The sequence below is a fragment of the Crotalus tigris genome, unplaced genomic scaffold, assembly GCF_016545835.1.
Source record: "Crotalus tigris isolate CLP2741 ecotype Arizona unplaced genomic scaffold, ASM1654583v1 scf7180000017754.2947050, whole genome shotgun sequence".
Lineage (NCBI taxonomy): Eukaryota > Metazoa > Chordata > Lepidosauria > Squamata > Viperidae > Crotalus > Crotalus tigris.
Window position 1 is genome coordinate 2,753,846 of NW_024096616.1, and position 18,480 is coordinate 2,772,325.

Consider the following 18,480-nt stretch of genomic DNA (forward strand, 5'->3'; position numbering starts at 1 on the left):
TATTATTGCTGCCCTAGCAAAGTTAAATTAGAATCATTTTCTGATCGCAGCGTTTGAGAAGTATTAACAATGAGCCGTCATAAGCCTCTTTATTAATGGAAGGCAGCATTAGTGTGTTGTTCTTTTATCCTGCTTTGTTGCAGGATCTGCTTCTTTTGCACTGGGCTTACTGCAGTTCTTAGAGCCAAGCTGACATACCATGAAGTGATGAGGGGTTCTTCTTACTAGCTAGCTTGTTAGGATCAGAAGCTGTTTTGGACTGAGAAGGAATGATTTGATTGTGCTTTCCTGGCTGGCTTTCACATTTAAGGGAGGATTAGAACATGGTTTCCCATTCTAGCCTAGCACCTTAGGTTCTACACCATACAAGCTCTCAGAATGTCCTCTAGATATTTTGAACTACTACAAGTAAGCCGTACTTGACTCCTGATAGTTGCCTAGAGATTTCTATGGAATTGATTCCAGCAATAATACAAAAGTAGTGTGGTCCTTGCAACTTTCTGGGGTTCTGATTTGCTTCCCAGTCTAACCTATAGTTCTGAGATTTCCTTAGACATCTCCCATCCGAGTATATTAGATGTGATACAGCTTAGCTTTTTACAATTAGCCAAAGCCATTTAGGTTCAATGTAGATAATCCCTGCTTCCTAACCATGCAAGTTAGTGCTTAAGGGGCATCCATACAAACAATCCAGAAAAGAATCTTTGGCCTATAGCTCTAATTTAAGAATTAGGCTTGGCAGCAGTTATTGCTTGATTTAAAAATTACAGAATCTTTCTCCCAACTGTAAGGAGTTGGATGTATTCTGTTGTATTTCTTTTCCACTTTGTCCTCTGAGCAATAAGAAGCTTAGCTTCTATACCTGCATTTCTGTGCAGAAATGTATATTTTGATGCTATTGCTTTTAATGGCATTAATAGAAATCTGCCTCTCAAGTTTTAGAATTCAGTGAATTTTTGGTACTTCATGTAATCTGATGGCATTCCACATAGTTTAAATGGATAGGCTAAAATGACATTACAATTGTTTTGTATTCTATTCTCTGGCTCCCCAAATCTTAGTTCTTCCATCTACCCAATATGCTTTTTGATCTTACCTCCACTATATACAATACGTTCCTTGTTTACCTTAATTCTAATAAAAGCTATATCATTTGGTACGAACAGGAAAAATGCAGCACACCTTATACTGGAGTAACTATCCAAATGATACTTAGAAAGGTTCTGTTGCTTAATCTTGAGTAAATTTGAAGATTTGTTTTAGTACATGCAATTTCCAAGTAAAGAGTCTTGGAAAATGGCAGGAGTGGCAAAAGTTTCTTTACACTGTTGCATACGGCAATGCAGTGATCTCCTTCTCTCATCCATATAATTGTCTCTAAATCACATGTATAAAAAAAGATTCTAGACATGACAGTATTGCCTTCAAACCATGCAATTATCCTGTATTTCTGCTTTAATTGGCAGAGCTATGGCATGGCCATATGACTAACATTATTCAGTAAACTACTGTTATAACTTTGTACGGCAAAGGCATTGCAAAAAAAAAATTGACAAGATAATCATTATGATGTGTTTCTGAGAGTTGTACTCACAGGGAAGCAGTTTATGTACTTGTTATACATCTTGTTCAAAAAGTCCCTTTATCTTTTCCTGTACTATTTTTCATTAAGGATGGCTTTTCCTACTTTCTGCAATAATCATACTTAAATCCCAATGTTGATTTACAGAGATATGTGACATGAGCAATACCTTTTCTTCTAAATGGAACAAGGGAAATTCAAAATAAATCTCTTTGTCTTATAATAAAGTAGATACGTAATTAATTCAAACCATTCCTACAAAAATGCAATTCTTTTGCTCATAAAGTGAAATGGAAATGATCACATATGGTGGTTGAAGTGGGAAGAAAGGCCATCTTTATTCCTTTCAATACATTTATAACACATTTTTTGCTTTTTGCTTCTGAGTATTGTAAATGTGAAGAGCACACCCTTACGTTATCATGATGAGTAATGAGTAATAGATTATACAAAATTTCCCTGAAACTGATCTTTGGTAATATTTTGGTCATAAACATAATTTCTTAGCAACAATTCAGAAACAATTTGCCAAAGTTGTCTTCTGCAGAGTTCCCCCCTCCCCAGTCTAACCTTTATCCCCTTTGTTGATTTGTTGGTAATCTTCCATTTAAGGACTTAATTGGTCCAACTCTCCTAAGCTTTTTGAGATCACCCGAAGTTAGCCAGGTACTGCAATCAGCTGTGAACCACACCGATATTTTTCTACACTACTGGGTTATGTTGCTGATCTTTTACTAGTTCAGTTTAAGCAGTTGTATTTTTTAATAGACCTGTGATAATCAGGCAACAAATTGAAACAATTTGTTCTGGCATGATGATTCATAGCTAGGAAAACTCAATTATCTGGATTTTTTAAACATTATTCGGTTACTAAAACTACTAGAACAAAACCAGATTTTGTTTCCAGTTCTATTTATTGAAAATAAATAGAGCATATTTTTTAAAAGTAAACCACGTCTGGACAGCAATAGGCTATTACTACATAAGAAAAACTCTTCATGAAGCCATCTTAATGTATTTTATTGCACAAACACATTACGAATCACATTCTTAACCAGTATTGGGGCTTTTATATCCTTTCTGTATATTTTGCTAAAGTGACGTGATGGTAATTAGTGAAGAAAACTCTCAACCATATAAAATTTTAGTCATAAGAGATATCGTGGGAAAAGGAAGTCAGCTCATTATGAGCTACACACATTGGCAAGTGTTGGTCTAATATAATAATAATGATGATGATGATGATGTTGGAAGGGACCTTGGAGGTCATCAAGTCCAACCCCCTGCTCAGGCAGGAAACCCTACACCATTTTTCTTTGTTAAACTAGACATACCCAATTCCGTGCATTATGTTTTAGCCTCCAGTCCCCTAATCATCTTTGTTGCTCTTCTCTGTACTCTTTCTAGAGTCTCAACATCTTTTTTATATCGTGGTGACCAAAACTGGATGCAGTATTCCAAGTGTGGCCTTACCAAGGCATTGTAAAGTGATATTAATACTTCACGTGATCTTGATTCTATCCCTCTGTTAATACAGCCTAGCACTGTGTTGGCTTTTTTGGCAGCTGCAAGCACACTGCTGGCTCATATTTAAATGATTGTCCACTAGGCCTCCGAGATCCCTCTCACAGTTACTACTATTGAGCAAGGTACTCCCTACTACACCTGTACATTTGTTTTTTCTTGCCTAAATGTAGAACCTTACTTTTTTCACTATTGAATTTCATTTTGTTAAAGGGCACTTGTGAAAGGGCATATTTAGCTAGTCTGATCTAAGAGGGCAAGAACAAGAGAAATATTACTCCTGTTTTTTTGTATCTAAAAGTGCAAGTATCCTTAAGAGCTTTGGGCTCTCTGGCTGGATTTGTGCAGTCCCCTACATCAAAATATGTTCTGCTTACTTGCAAGCCATGATGAAGCAAATTAAGGGTTAGTATGTGATGTAATTACAGACTGTTTAAACTGCGTTCACAAGATGAGTTCCATACTTGTCTAATAGATTTCATTAGAAATTTGGTTTGTCTTAAAACTCTGTTATTCTGAGATGAAAAATATTTTTATTGAACTATCTATGTCTGGTCTGATGATCAGTGAAGTTGGGTTTGCTCACTGTGCAAAGCAATAGTGTTTGCAATGCAGACTACAGGAACCTATGTCTTCCCTAAGATTTGCAAAGTATGGCTTACCATCTAGCATAATACATGAATTTAGCCACTGTGGTTTACTTTTGCAACTTGTACGGCCACCTGATATAACAAAACAAAAGCAGAGCATACCAAAGACAAAAGAATTTGCTAACCAAGACCAGTCAATATGCTAAGCAAAGTTCTCAGTCATCCAGGTCATGGTTGTCCCAAAAGGTGCATTTTTAGGAGGCAACTGGACTTTCTTATTTTTCTTTGAAGACATTTCGCTTTTCATCCAAGAAGCTTCTTCAGCTCTGGATGATGGGGAATGGAAGGATTTATATTCCTTGCAGACAGCTGGGCATTTGCATTCTTTTAGAGCAGGGGTCTTCAAACTTGGCCCTTTTGTAACTTGTGGACTTCAACTCCTAGAATTCCTCAGCCAGCATGCCTGGCTGAGGGATTCTGGGAATTGAAGTCCACAATTCATAAAAGGGCCACGTTTAAAGACCCCTGATTTAGAGAGTCATTGAGGCCATTTGGAGGTTTGCCTGTGTCCTCAGAGTCACCCAAGTAATGCAGATGTGTGTGGAGCCTTCTAGGCTGTAGGATGTTTTCTGCCAAGGGTCCCTTCACTGTTGAATACAGGTGCAGTCAACTTTAAGACGTGTGGATTTCAGTTCCCAAAAGTATCTAACCCAGCCTGGCTGGGGAATTTTGGAAGTTTAAGTCCACATAGCTTAAAATGGCCAAGTTTGAGAAACATTGTCTTAGACTAAGTCTTAAGAGCCTTATAACAGGGTCAGGGTCATCTGAATCTTGGGGCAAACCGTTCCACAGATCAGGTGCTTTGACAAAAAGGCTCTGCTTCCTGGACCCACTAGATGGCACTCTTTCACAGAAGGGACCTAGTAGAGCATTGATTTTGTCGGATCTATGCACCAAGCAGAAAAAATGGGAGGCAGGCAGTCGCATAACATGGTCCTGTGCCACAATAGGTTTTTACTGATAATAACCAATAACTTGGATTGCATCGGAAGCCCATGCAGTTTGGCAAAGACTGGTACAATAATTGCCCAGGCCACGGCATTCTGAACCAGTTACAACTGAAGAGTGAGAGTGTAGTGTGCTGTACTGATCCAAACAGGAGGTGACCAAGTTCCGTTTCAACAACCCGCGGCTGAAATGAGCCAGGTGCATGCATTTGATATCTGGCGAAAATAATAATGCATTAAATGAATAGGCCATTCAAGAGCTCCTTCCTTTCCTTTGCCGCCTAGGAAAACAATTTTATCAAAAATCGGAAGCTGCTGCTCTTTGGCGGCAGCTAAAAATCAATGGCTAGAAACCACTCCTGTTTTTTTTTTTTTTTACCATTTACTTTCTCCACGTCGAAATAGCTCAGGGCACTTACAAACACCAAAAATATTCCAGGCCTCAGAACACAGTTTACCAAGAGAGCAGCCCCCGCGAAAAGGAGACCACCACGCACACACACTCGGGACGATTTCATGATTTCTCACAGGAATAACGACAGCAACGTTCGAGAACCATACCAAGAAAGCCCCTGACGCTTTGCTACCAACCGAGCTCACTGCAGATGCAAAAAAAAAAAAAAAACACCAGATGGGCCCGGGCTGCTGTTCAAGAGCCGGGTCTTGCCTCGCAAAAATCCCAGGCAGCTAAACCGCAGCCGAGGGAGGTAAACCGCAGCCGAGGGAGGGAGCGGAGGGCCGGGCCGGCTTTGACCTCCGCGTCCCCTGCAGAAAGCGCCGCCGCAGAGCGGGAGGAAGAAGAATAATAATAAGAAAAAGCCGCGCCCGAGCTTAGCGCAGGAGCAGCAACAGCGGCTTCTCCGCTGCAACGGACGGGCGTCCCTCTAAGGGGCGCAGCAGTCCAAGCTGCAGTCGGCGGCGTGAAGATTTCAAAACACAAAACAAAGCCGCGTTTAGTCCTTTGGGCGGAAGTTGACTTGCCGAGCCGGGCGGAGAACTCCGCGTTCCCGAAAAGCGTCACACCACATCTACACGTCGACCGCGGACCCGGCGTGGTCACGTGAAGAGAGAAAGCAAGTTCAATCAGATGACCCGTCACAGGAAGGGGCCAAAATGGAAAGCCGGTGAAAAGGAAAAGGCAAAGAGATTAATGGTGGAGGTGGGTCTGGCTCGAAAAGAAACTGGCAGCTGATAGGGTGCGTGCGGGGACAGATTAGGAGGATCAGGGGGCATGAGGACTAGAGGCTTGGCTGCGTGCATGGGGAAAACAAACGAGGCTGATTTTCTAGGCTGCTTTCATTTCGCTGATGAGGCCAAGCGTTCAGTGGCCCCGAGGCTGAGGAGCACCCGGCTTTCTCCCAGCTGTGCGGTGGCCCACAAGGCTGGCAGATCCGGGGGTGGGTGGGAGGTGGGCAAATCGAGGCTGGGGAGTGGGTCGTCCGGCAGATATCAGCTGAGAAAGCATTTGCATGTGGTGTAGGTTTATGTGAAATCTGGGGAAATTAATCACGGGAATAGCATTTGTTAAAAAGTGAAAACCAAGCAAGTGAGAGGGATTGGCTTTTTTCTACTGAATTTGAATAGTTGTTTACAGAGATGGTATATATGTAACCAGTTGGAAAATATGGATCTTCTTGTATTAGGAAAGGGGTAAAAACGAGACAATTACAATAGGATGTCTAAATAAATATCGTACTGTGAACAATGTTTAATGCATGTTCAAATAATTGCCATTGGAATAGTTGTGAATAAAGAAACAAGGAAAAGAAAAATGCAGTGTATGAGCAGTGTACAAATAGCTTTATTGGAGTAGGCGTGGTATAGATAATGACTCTATGTGCATATGTAGGTAGGTATGTTTGTGTGTAAAATATGTTTCTGCAATGAAGTTCTTCCTGTTTAGGGAAGTGATCTGGAGACAACTTACAAAATGCTTCAAAGCTAGATCTAATAGTTACTTCTATAATCCCCAAATAGAAAGTTTCAGGAATGCTACGTTAGCCAAAGTAGGATGTAGGAAGAATGAAGAAGGGCTGTCAAACTAAGAATCTCAAACAGCTCTCTCCAATCTGAGGTTCTCCAGACATGTGTGAACCCTGAAGAGGTAGTCCTCACTTAACAACTGGAGTTTCCATAGCTAAGTGACATCACAAAGTGTGACATCATGTTACCACATTGTTTAGCTAGGGCAGTTCTGGCGCTTCTAGTTAAGCAAATCTTGCACCATTGTTAAGCGTGAGATCACAAGATCAAACCATTTGCAACTTTCTGCCGGCTTCCTCATTGACTTTGTTTGTCAGAAGTTGGTAGTGAAGGTTGCAAATGGGGATTGTGTGACCATAGGATGCTGCAGTATCGTAACTGCAAGCATGCCACTGAGTGCCTGGGTTGTACCCACATGACTGTGCGAATTGATCCTAAGTACCACTTTCATTCAGCGATGTTTTCCATTTGTACTATCAGTGAATGAGTGGTTGTTAAGTGAGAACTAATCCAGGACTTCCCAGAATTTAAACACATCTGGAGAACAGAGGAGAAGGTTGGAGCCTAAGTGTAATATAATATCCTCTCTGTTTGTGAAAATACATCAGCTTGTGATTCACCTCAAGCTGGTCTTTAGCTACAGCTTCCCACAACTGAGACCATCTTTAGGAGGCAATAACCAAATAAGGTAAACCATAGCATCTGTCTTTTGCACTACTATTGCTTTATTATCATTAATATAGGAGCAGGAAACATTCTAGAATTATAAATTCTAAAGCTGTACTGAGTTTTTAATATTCTATCCATGCTGAAGACAGTTTTCTGTACTTTAGTTGGTGTTTGAATGAAAAGTACTCACTGCTGTGTTTTGGACTGCGGTCAAAAAAGGACAAGAACATAGGTCACCCTTGATCTCTGAAGGATCCTTTTGCTTTGCTAACATTTCTCCTATCTAAGGTTGTAAATGTTCGTCTGGTATTTTTCCAAGTTCCGCCTTCCTTAGCAGGGTTCTTTTTTTTTTTTTTACTTTTTCTTTGTCTTCCTGCTGTTTTGTAATCTCTAATCTTAAAAAAAAAATCTACTTGTGATAAAGTGCCTCTACTGGCTGATTTTCAAAGTAGGGCTTTGTGCATTTTTACAGAAATTATAGGGTGACATTAAGTCCCAGTGCGTAGGAGTATAACAAAAATCTTGTCTACATGTTCTTTTAGTTCACTTCTTATGTTTCTAGAGGGCTATGGGGATTATATGTTTCAATTGTTGCTGAATAACTATCTATACTCAGATTTGTTGGAGAGCTTTCTTGCCCTGCCTGGCAAAACAAATACTTCTGTCATGTACTAGGAATGATCAGTGTTGCTTGCTTACTAAATGTTATAAATTGTTTTGGGGTCATTTCCAGTCATTTAAAAAAATAATTGACATTGAGAAGATCAATTTCATGATATATTTGAAAATAAAAGAAACTCCCTGTGATTCAGCAATTTGGGGATGGATTCTATGACAAACCTCCCTACAAGCCTATTTTTTAAAATTGTATTTATGAGAAAGTGGGTTTTGGTTAAAATTTCGTATATTGTTGTAGAAAGTTACATAAGACAGTGCCTGTGGGTGTTATAGTTAAATTTCTACAATAGTGCTTTATACAATGACAAGGTATCAGTAGGCCAAGACGAATATTTTACAACCGACCAAAGAAGAACAGAAGACTTAATCAAAATTTTAGTACCAACAACTCTTAGTCATGTAATCTAAAATTGTAAAGATCAATTTTCAGCCTAAACAATACTTGTTTGTTGTTATTTGATCCAAATTGCTTCACACTTATAAGCAAATGCTAACTTATAGATGTCTATGTAGGTTCTCAATAATCCAGGTCATGGTTATCCCAAAAGTGTTTTTTCACGAGGTAACTGAACTTTCTTGTTTTTCTTTGAAGAGATTTCGCTTTTCATCCAAAAGCTTCTTCAGTTCTGACTAGATGGTGGGAAACGGAAGGATTTATATTCCTTGCAGACAGCTGGGCATTTGCATTCGTTCAGAGCAGGGGTGTCAAACTCAATTTCATTGAAGGCCACATCAGCATTGCGGTTGCCCTTGGTGGGGCCGGGTGGGTGTGGCCAGGGTGGGTGCAGCCTACTGGGTGGGCGTGGATGGAATGGGTGTGGCATACTGGGTGGGCATGGCCAGCTCTACATCATTCGCATCAAAGGTGTCTGTGGGAGTCTGGGCAGGAGTGGAACAGATCTGAGGGTCTCTGGCAGAGGGGGGTGGGACCAGGGCAAGCGCCAAGGCATGGTGCATTTCTGCATTCCTCACAAAGGGTGACACCTCCCCAGCATGCACCCAGGGGGGCAGGGCCAACGCAGCAGGGGCTTGTTGCTCGCTGTTTCTGGACGGCCTTGTGGAGCTAAGACTGAATGCGTTTCAGCATAGATGGCCACCACAAAATTGTACATTGGCTCCCGGCTGGCCAGGGCCAAGGCAGTGGGGGCCGTTCCCTCACTGTTTCCAGGATGGCTTCGCGGGCCACATGAAACCACTTTGCAGGCCGCATGTGGCCCCAGGGCCTTGTGTTTGACATGTCTGGTTTAGAGAATCATTGAGGCCATTTGGAGGTTTACCTATGTCCTCAGGGTCACCTGAGAAGTGCAAATGTACAGGATGTTTTCTGCCCTGTGTCCCTTCACTGCTGAAGACAGGTGCAGGCTGTTGGTGATGAGTCTGTGTTGTCTGCATCTCAAACTGAAGTGCAAATAGTTCCTTTGGGATGAACACCCTTGGAATGGTGCAGGAATATGAACAGATTTCCGGAAAACACTGCAGACTATAGGAACCATTTGCGCTTCAGTTTGAGATGCAGACAACACAGACTCACCTCCAACAGCCTGTGCCTGTCTTCAAGAGTGAAGGGACACAGGGCATAAAATATCTTGCAGCCAAGGAAAGCTCCATACACATTTGCACTACTCGGGTGATCCTGAGGACACAGGTTAACTTCCAAATGGCCCCAGTGACCCTCTAAAAGAATGCAAATGCCCAGCTGTCTGCAAGGAATATAAGTCCTTCCATTCTCCACCATCCAGTCAGAGCTGAAGAAGCTTCTTGGATGAGAAGCAAAACCTCTTCAAAGAAAAACAAGGAAGTCCAGTTGCCTCCTGAAAAAGCACCGTTGGGGCTCGCTCATAGACCCCTGTGCTTCCAAATGGATTAAATGGTGCCTACATTTCTTCAGCATTCTTTGCCTGTTAGAAGAAAATTCTGATCTGTTCTGGGGCTGGGTAAGTGAACAGAGGATACCTACTTGAAGTGGAGGTTGAATTTATTTGACAGCAAATAATAACACACAGTTCTGCCCTTGAAGATGGCATGTTTTGAAAGCAAGATTTGGAAATATTTACAGGAAAGTCTAGGCCCTAGTGCTGTGGAGATGGTTTGCCTGGAAGGTTTGTGGTGGATCTGGGAAGAAGTGCCACCTTTTCACCTGCAGGGTGAGATAATGCTCATATCTTTTATGTGTTTTGGTGTCAGCTTTGGGTGACAGGTCTACATCTGGAGAGTCTTTAGCGTGTGCAAAAAAATTCCATGTCTTGAGGGGATTTCTTTTGGTTTTTATTTGGGTGTCTGATATTTCCTATTGTGGGATGCACTTAATTTCAGCCTGGATGTCACTGGGAGGGAAGGCTTAAGGGGTCTTTTTGTATCTCTCATATGTTCATTGCCAGGTCAGGAGTGGTTGGCATCGGTATATGGTCTGGCTAGTAGGGGTGTCATGGATATTTTCACCTTTCATTCAGAATAGCCCAATGTGCTTAGCACAGGATGTGATGATTGCTCACATAAATATTTCATTTGAATATTTCTTTTTCAAAACTATCTGAAGATTCCCAAATTAGAGTATTTATTTACTGATATCCTACCATTATCATCACTATTATTACAAATAACTCAAGGTGGTGAATATATCCAGTGCACTTTCCTCTTCCTATTTTCCTCACAACAGCAACCTATGAGGTGAGTTGGGCTGAGAGTGACTGGCCCAAGGTCACACAGCTGGCTTTCTTGGCTAAGACAGGATTTGAACTCATGTTCAAATGTCTCTTATTTTCTAGTGGGGTGCCTTAACTACTAGACCAAACTGGCTCTATCAATAACCTATAAGTGTCATCATTAATTCAGATCTTGGTAAATAAGCGAGTTGAATAGCATTGCATTTTAGTTCCTTTGCTATTCCTAAACATATTTGCAAAGACATTTTCAGATTCAAACTTGCAACCTCTCAAAGTAGCAGAAGTAAATGTGTCATTCTTGCTGTTTATAATAATGCAACAATTAACTCAGCTTTAAATGAGCCCATAGTAACTTAGCACAGTTTTGTGAGGAAAACCAGCTGGTAATTAGTTTTCAGCAGATTAAAGTGATGGCTTTTGCAAAAGTATCTAAATTGAGATTGATAATAGAAGGACAGCAGAGCAAGTGTGGAATTTTAATATATTCTTGTAATGTTTCAGAATTTTGGGGTTGTAAAAAACATACATGGAGTTTGCAATGTTACAAGCTCAAAGAAACTTTTCAGTGATTCTAAAATTCTTCTGCCTGAAAGGTGGGCCATGCATTCGTGCAGCTTTGCAACAACTTTTTGTCAGACCCTTAGTGTAATTGCTCTGTAATTCATAGATGGATTTTTATCCAAACTACAAGTTATTGCAGATACCACAGACTAAGTTCATAAGAACATGACTCACAGCAATATCTACCGTAATTGGGGGGGAGGGGGGAGACAGATATAGAGGGAGCAAATGACTAAGGCAGCCTTGCAGTGAAATGATCACTGAAATGAAATGATTTTTGTACCTGTATCATGTGCTCACATGCACGTGTGAAATAATCTGGAACTTATGATGACCCTACTGAGGAAAGTGATACATCTTGTGGGCATCTCTGGTGTTACTAAGCACCGGAATGTGAATCCAGTGCAATCCAGAGATTAGAGTCTGCTCAGCTGAAGACTGAAACAAGAGCATGGCTATGAATAATATAGTTGGCCTAAATGCCATTATTTCTCTACAGGATTGATTCCTTTCATGCCATCTGCCAATTTTAGTCTTCATGGTCTCAAATAAATTTGGAGAAACTCTCATTGTGAGACCTCTTTGTAGAGTTTCTTCATCTTTTGTAATAAGAAAACAATCAGAAAAAAAGCTTATAGGCATTGGATATCAAAGCGAAACTATTCTTATCTCAGAGAACAATAGAGAACAAATAGTACATGATTTTGCCAATCAGCAAACATTATCCTTTAGAGCCAGATTTAACATCTTATCTTCAGTAGGTAAACAATATGAAAAATATGTAGCTTGAACTTGTCCATGTGATTCCTTGCTGTTAAATTCATCCATTCGTGCGACATAGTTTCTGCTTTAATGACTGTTTAAGAAGGCTAATTTATTATCCTTTTTATTACATGTTCCAAGTTGGTTTAACACATTTCACATTAACTTCCTTTTATCAGAAAAAAAAACCCTTGTGACACAGAATGTTGCAACATTTTGCATAGCAGCTTCAATATATTCTGACAAAATGAATCCAGATTCTATTGAGTAATATGCTCATTTTGGCCCCTTTAAGCAAATTTTATGTTGGCATTTAAATATCATTTTATCTTTGTGGGAGTCAGGATGGAGTGATAGGTTGTTTCTCTTTGTTACTGATCTTTGATCAAACTAAATAAAGTTGATGTACATCCTCCCTTTTTGTCTTTATTGTTGGGGTTATGGACAGACACTGGCTGGCTTTTTTACCTGTTCCCACATTCAAATGTTACAGTGGATCAAGCTTGGCAGTATAAAAGTATTTCCCCTCAGCCATCTTTTAGTAGAGAGCTTGTCACTTTGTTTATTGCCCCAAGATATAATAAGATTAAACTATAGAAAGTCTGTGTATCTACAGATACTGTCTGTTTTTTATTTGGCGCCTTCTCTCCAGAGGTTCCTGAAAACTTTGAAAATCTGACTTTGTTCTTAGGACTGGGACTGATGTATATTATTCACACAGTGCCCCTGTTTTGTTTCGTTGTTTTTGCTCTCCATTAGATTATTATAGTCTGAGCTGTCAGTGTGATTCAATGTTTTTAGCTTTTTTTAATTTTTTACCTAGTTCCAGTGCTTTTTTTTTGTAAAAAAAAAAAAAAGGTGCTGGAACTCACACATGTCATACAACCCGCCTTGCCTACCCTACAAGGTTCCATCCCAAAAAGGTGCCGAACTACATTCTGGGCATTGTATGACAAAAAAAGCCCTGCCTAGTTCCATAGGCTGCCCAGAATCCACTGGGGTTAGGTGGCCAATAAGTTTAAATAAACAAATAAAATGTTGTTGCATGAATTATTCAGCATTTATTTATACATGAAAATTATCTTTGCTTGAACTATAGAACAGGTAGTCTTTTTTCCCCAAAGCTAGCCCAATTGATCAGTTTTTCCAAATTTGTCTTAGAAGAGAAAATGGCTAATTCTTTATGACTAATTTCATCACCTCTTTCCCAAAGCAGGGTAGTAGCAAATTCTTAATAGCTCAAAGGTTCATTTTTGTCAAATCATTGTTTTTGTCAGTCAGTTGTAGTCTCAGTAATTTAATGCTGAACTAAGCTATGCTTCTTTAACTGGCGACTGACTATGTCAGTAGTTATCATATTAAAATATTATAGAAAAATAGTATCAGTATATCCTTAGAATATCCTTAAGGTCTCAACTGTTTTTAATTTGATATAGTAATTAAATGTCAATAGATAATGTTATATGTAAGTAAAGCCATGATAAATAAAATCCATTTTATAAAGCTATTATTTCTTATTTATTTATAATAACATCGTGGTCATACATTAAAAGGAAAAATAGACCTGAAAGAGCCTTTTAAAGTCAAGTCTCAAAACATCCTATCTTCTTAGCAAGGCCTCTGTTTTCTAGGAACAGTCAGAAGATCTTCCAAGTATGTCCAGTTTCTTCTATTAGGATGTCTTGCAATCCAAAAATAGCATTTGGTCATCAGCTCAGTAGAATTGATGTTAACATATAGCTCTGAAGGAGTGTCCATGTACCTCTTTTGAATTTGCAAATATAGCAAATTCAAATTTGGATTCAAGATAGCAATAGCACTTAGACTTATATACTGCTTCACAGTGCTTTAGAACCCTCTATAAGCGATTTACAGAGTCAGAATATTGCCCCTAAACAATGTGGGTCCTCATTTTACCAACCTCAGAAGGATGGAAAGCTGAGATGGAAATAGTTTCCCTTCCAATTTATTCTCACGTTTACCCTATGAACATAAATTGGAAAAATCAATATAAAATTCTGATTAATTAATTGTTGAGTTCATAGCTACCATTAACCCATGATTTTGAGGAATTGATGTTCATGGAAGAAAAAACACACGTTTAGTATTTCTAATTTTCTTAATTTTTATTTTTGAAGAACAGTTTATATATAATGCTGGGTCAGGATCTTTCATGTCACAGTTGCTGAACAAGGCACAATGACTTGGTTCATAGAGCACTCTGTACTGAACATTATATCTGAATGAAGGCTAGCTTCCTGCTAAGGTCATTGTAAGTATATATAAGTACATCATATTTATATAAGTACAAATTGTTCTAAGTAGAATTTTGTAGTTTACAGCTCCCTAAAGACATAATCAATAAACGTGATAAAATATGACTGCCAAGAAAAGCCATACAGTTAAAAAATTAAATCCAAGACAAAAAGTTTTTCATTTCTATCACAGCCAGTATAATGTTACCCAGCCAGTTCCTGCACTTCGAGTATTTGTGCTTATTAGTTCTATTTCTTTGGATAGACAAAAAGTTGATCTGAGTAAAATATCTTCCTTTTGTTCAGATTTTCGTGAGAGAAAGCTTTTTAGCAACAAGGAAATATATTTTTATTCATCATTTGTATACCACCCATCTCACCTCAGTGACTCTGGGCTGCTCACAATAAAAAAAAAAAAAAGCATATAATACAAAAGCATAAATAAGAACAATGTTAAAAAGATTTAAAAGGTGGGGTTAGAATAGTAAAAGTTTAAAAGTTAACAAGGTAAAGAGAACAGTCTCATGAGACCAACTATCCCAGGGTTGCATATCACATTTTTGACTCCCATGCCATTTGGCAGACAGAGGTCTTAACATTTTTTCTGAAGGCCAGAAGAGTGGGGAGGGGGGGGCTCACTTCTGGAGGTTGAGGCTCTCTTCCTGGATCCTACCAGTCGAAATTCTTTTAAAAAATGGGATCTGCAACTTACCCTTTCTGTCTGGCAAGGTGAGACTTGGACAATATAATTGACATTAAAAGTTGGATGAGCTGTTTAACATTGAAAGAAATGAATGCTGAATCAACTAAAAGTCATTGCAACGTGATCAAAATTAGTTTGATCTCACTCTGTCTTTGCATCTGAGTGAGTGTCTATGAAAGGAGATGAGTGAAAAGTTTTGTCATAATTTTGCTTGGAGAATTCATGTTGGTTTTTTTTTAATTCCTAAAATTTGACACCCACTGTTTTTCCTAGTCTAGTTCATTCTTCTTCATTATGGTCTTCAGGGTGAAGCTTCTTATGATTGCCTACCAGCCTGGCCATATTGCATTGGAATTCTGGGATTTAATGTCTAGTCGCACTTCAAAGAGACATCACCTGAACCAGTTGATAGAAAGCTACCCGTATAATTTTACTTGACCTTTTTTCTGAGTACAGAATGGCTGGGGAGAATTGGATAGAAATGCTGCAGTTTGCAAAGTGCAGAAATCTGTGCTGATATTCTTCAAGGTAGTGGTAGTGGGTGAATGAATTTCAGAGAGGCTATTTCTTGCCGGTGGGGAGAAAGTGTGGGTGTTTTGGACTTTGAAAGTGTTGCATTTTGACTTCAGTAGTAGTTATAATAAAGTGCTGATCCCAAACATTCCTCTGATCTGGAGTTTTCCTTTAAATATGCTCCTGTTGCAACTCTTTGTGTAGGTCAGGAGGTGTGGCACTCCACATATATAATTATCTGCCAGAATTTATTCCATTCATAGGAGCAGGACAACTGTGCTACAGCCATGGTCCATCTAGAGAAATTTTGTGCAATTGAGGCTACAAAAACCCAGGGGGGAAATGTTGAGTTAGTAAATACTACGGTGACTAATACTGCTTTTCCCACAGTCACAATGTCCACCAAGAGGTTGTGTAATGAAGACTACAATGATTACAGTTCAACAGATGTGACTCCCGATGGCAGTTTCCCAGATGGCTTGAACAATATTTCCAGCCCATCATCCTATCAACGATTTGGAGAAACAAATGGAACAACGTAAGTGGTTTTATTCTTCATTAGAATCAGTCTGCATCTAAATGCATTGGCTAATTAATTTAACCTGAAGGGAAAAGCATGCAGGCATCATGCCAGGGCCCATTCAGATTACAGATAAAAAGCTAAAGCGGTGGTCATTCACAGATAAACTTACTAAATTTACTGGGGATACAGCATGCAGACTTGTACCCTGATTACGAATTATTTCATTATGAATTATGTAACATTTCAGATTTTTAAAGTCAATTTTCTTCTGGCCTCTTGACTGCTTCAGATGACTATGACTTGCCGGCTCCCCCATTTTAAAGATTTGTCCATTATGAGTATTTTCCTGCCAAATATTCTGAACATGGAAATCTGCTCTTTGATCAAGATGACACACAGAAATCCCCATAAAGTAATGGCCCATGTTCTCAGCCTGAGGTGTGTTTTTTTAAGTCCCTGATTTGGCATCTCTAATCTATATCAGTTAAGTGCAAGAAAACCTAAGATTTTGTAATCTAAAACAACTTTGCTTCTGGGACAAATTGTGACATTTTTAAACCTTTACATTGATTTAATTTGTATCTGTAACCTTATTAGTGTGATATTATTTGAAAGCTTGTCTTGACATCTTTTCATGTTATCAATTGAATTACTAGATCTGCTGAAGCTACAGAGCTACCTTACCCAAAATGTAACAATTGATACAGCAGCTGCTTACTTTCTGTAAAATTGGTGTCTGGCTGCTGTCATGTATGTTGTAATTAATACAACATACTTATATAGGGCACTCCTACATCTCCAAAGACAGTGTAATCTTTCAGCTTCAGTTTTTGTTTTGTTTTGCCCTAATCCAAGGATGAAAAATTTCAGAACCACCAGATATTGCTGAACTTCAACACCTGAGATCCTCTACTTTAGCTGTGCTTCCTGGGCTTCTAGAATTGTAGTTCTGCAATGTTTGGAACAGTAGAGGTTCTACATCCCTGAGGTTGAAGAAAAAACCATAGGTTCTTTGAAGTACTTAATTTCTCTGTGTTGTTTTTTTTCCCCCCTTCAGATGGTACCAAACTTTAATACATCTCTTGAAAGGAAATGTTGGTACTGGCCTGTTAGGACTTCCGTTAGCAATCAAAAATTCTGGTATTGTGGTAAGAATTTTGCATTTGGTTGGTTTCAGTTGCTGGGGTCACATGGCTATTCTATTCTATGAGAAAAAAGACCTGTCTTGCAAATTTCATTACATTATTTCTTACTTGTTTAAGCAAGAAATTTGTGTTCCTGCCTGAGCAGGGGGTTGGACTCGATGACCTCCAAGGTCCCTTCCAACTTTATTATTATTATTATTATTATTATTATTATTATTATTATTATTATTATTATTAAATCTTGTTCTGGAAAAAAAACCGATCTCTTCTGATCCTTCTCTGAGCTATCATTGCTAAACTAACTGTCACTATTGCAAAGTCTTGCAATATAATTTTTAGTAATTGACAGTTCACAAGCTTAATTTTTGGTAGCCCTGGATTCAGAGAAGAATAATCAAGATGCTAAAGGTGGAGTAAAGTATTACTTCCTTCAATAACTGGTATTTTTTCTATTACTGCATCAACTAGATTTATGGAAATGCTGCGGGATTTGCCACATAGCTATTTTGAAAAGCCCTTGTTGTAACCAGGAAGGAAGAGAGGCAGTAAGATAATTAATATTCCTCAAAAGAAAGTTTATTATGATAAGTGGCCCCTTACCGCTTATAAAATAATTACAGCATCCAGGATACATGCTACAACAGAGAAAACATATCCTACATTTGCTTACATTGAAAAAAGAGGACTTCAGACACATATCTCTGTTCCATGTTCTAGCAATTTGAAAGGAGCCATGGCAAACATCTAAGCTAGAATATTTTTAGTGTCCGCCTCATCTTGTTCTATTGATAACCATCTAACATTTGGGAAGTGCATGTTTGTACATCAGATAATATTCACTCAACTCAGCCTGAGTAATATATTTACTTTCTGTTCTGTGAAATAATTACGTAGGTTATTAAGTATGTAGGTTGTAATAATGAAAAAATATCCTCAAGTATGTGGACATCCTGCACCCTAACATTATATACATGCTCCATAAATTAAATATGACTCTGATTTGAGCATTAAAGCTCTCCCAGCAATTCAAAGTTCTTCAGAAATCTGCCCTCAAGAGCTTTTAAACTATAATTAAACTAAGTTATATCAAAATAGTTCTAATGTCATGTATGTGGTATACAAAAGAACTGAATTAGCTACAGACACAATACTAATTATATTATTTTGACATCCTCAGCACAAGTGAATGTAGGTAACTGAAGAGAGCCAAGGAGATGGTTTTGAAGAAGCAAAGTAGAGACAGTGATTGCAAAAGTATGCTTTAAGGCCAAGAAAAAGAGAAAACACGAGAAAGAAGCCAGACCTGATGTGGAAGAGGACTT

The 18,480-nt window shown here is 38.9% G+C and overlaps 1 protein-coding gene across 3 annotated transcripts in view; it reads left to right on the forward strand.

The window, feature by feature from the left end:
* The first annotated feature begins 4,535 nt into the window (after positions 1 to 4,535).
* LOC120306898 (proton-coupled amino acid transporter 1-like) overlaps positions 4,536 to 18,480 on the forward strand; it is a 30,227-nt gene continuing 16,282 nt past the window's right edge. The window contains exons 1-3 of one of the 3 annotated variants that reach the window (XM_039340923.1): positions 4,536 to 5,862; positions 15,881 to 16,028; positions 17,071 to 17,161. In XM_039340923.1, coding sequence (XP_039196857.1) covers positions 15,886 to 16,028; positions 17,071 to 17,161 — 234 coding nt within the window. In that variant the 5' untranslated portion in view covers positions 4,536 to 5,862; positions 15,881 to 15,885. Of the gene's footprint in view, positions 5,863 to 6,141; positions 7,375 to 15,880; positions 16,029 to 17,070; positions 17,162 to 18,480 lie in introns of those variants that run through there. The other 2 variants (XM_039340924.1, XM_039340925.1) reach the window with 2 other exon arrangements.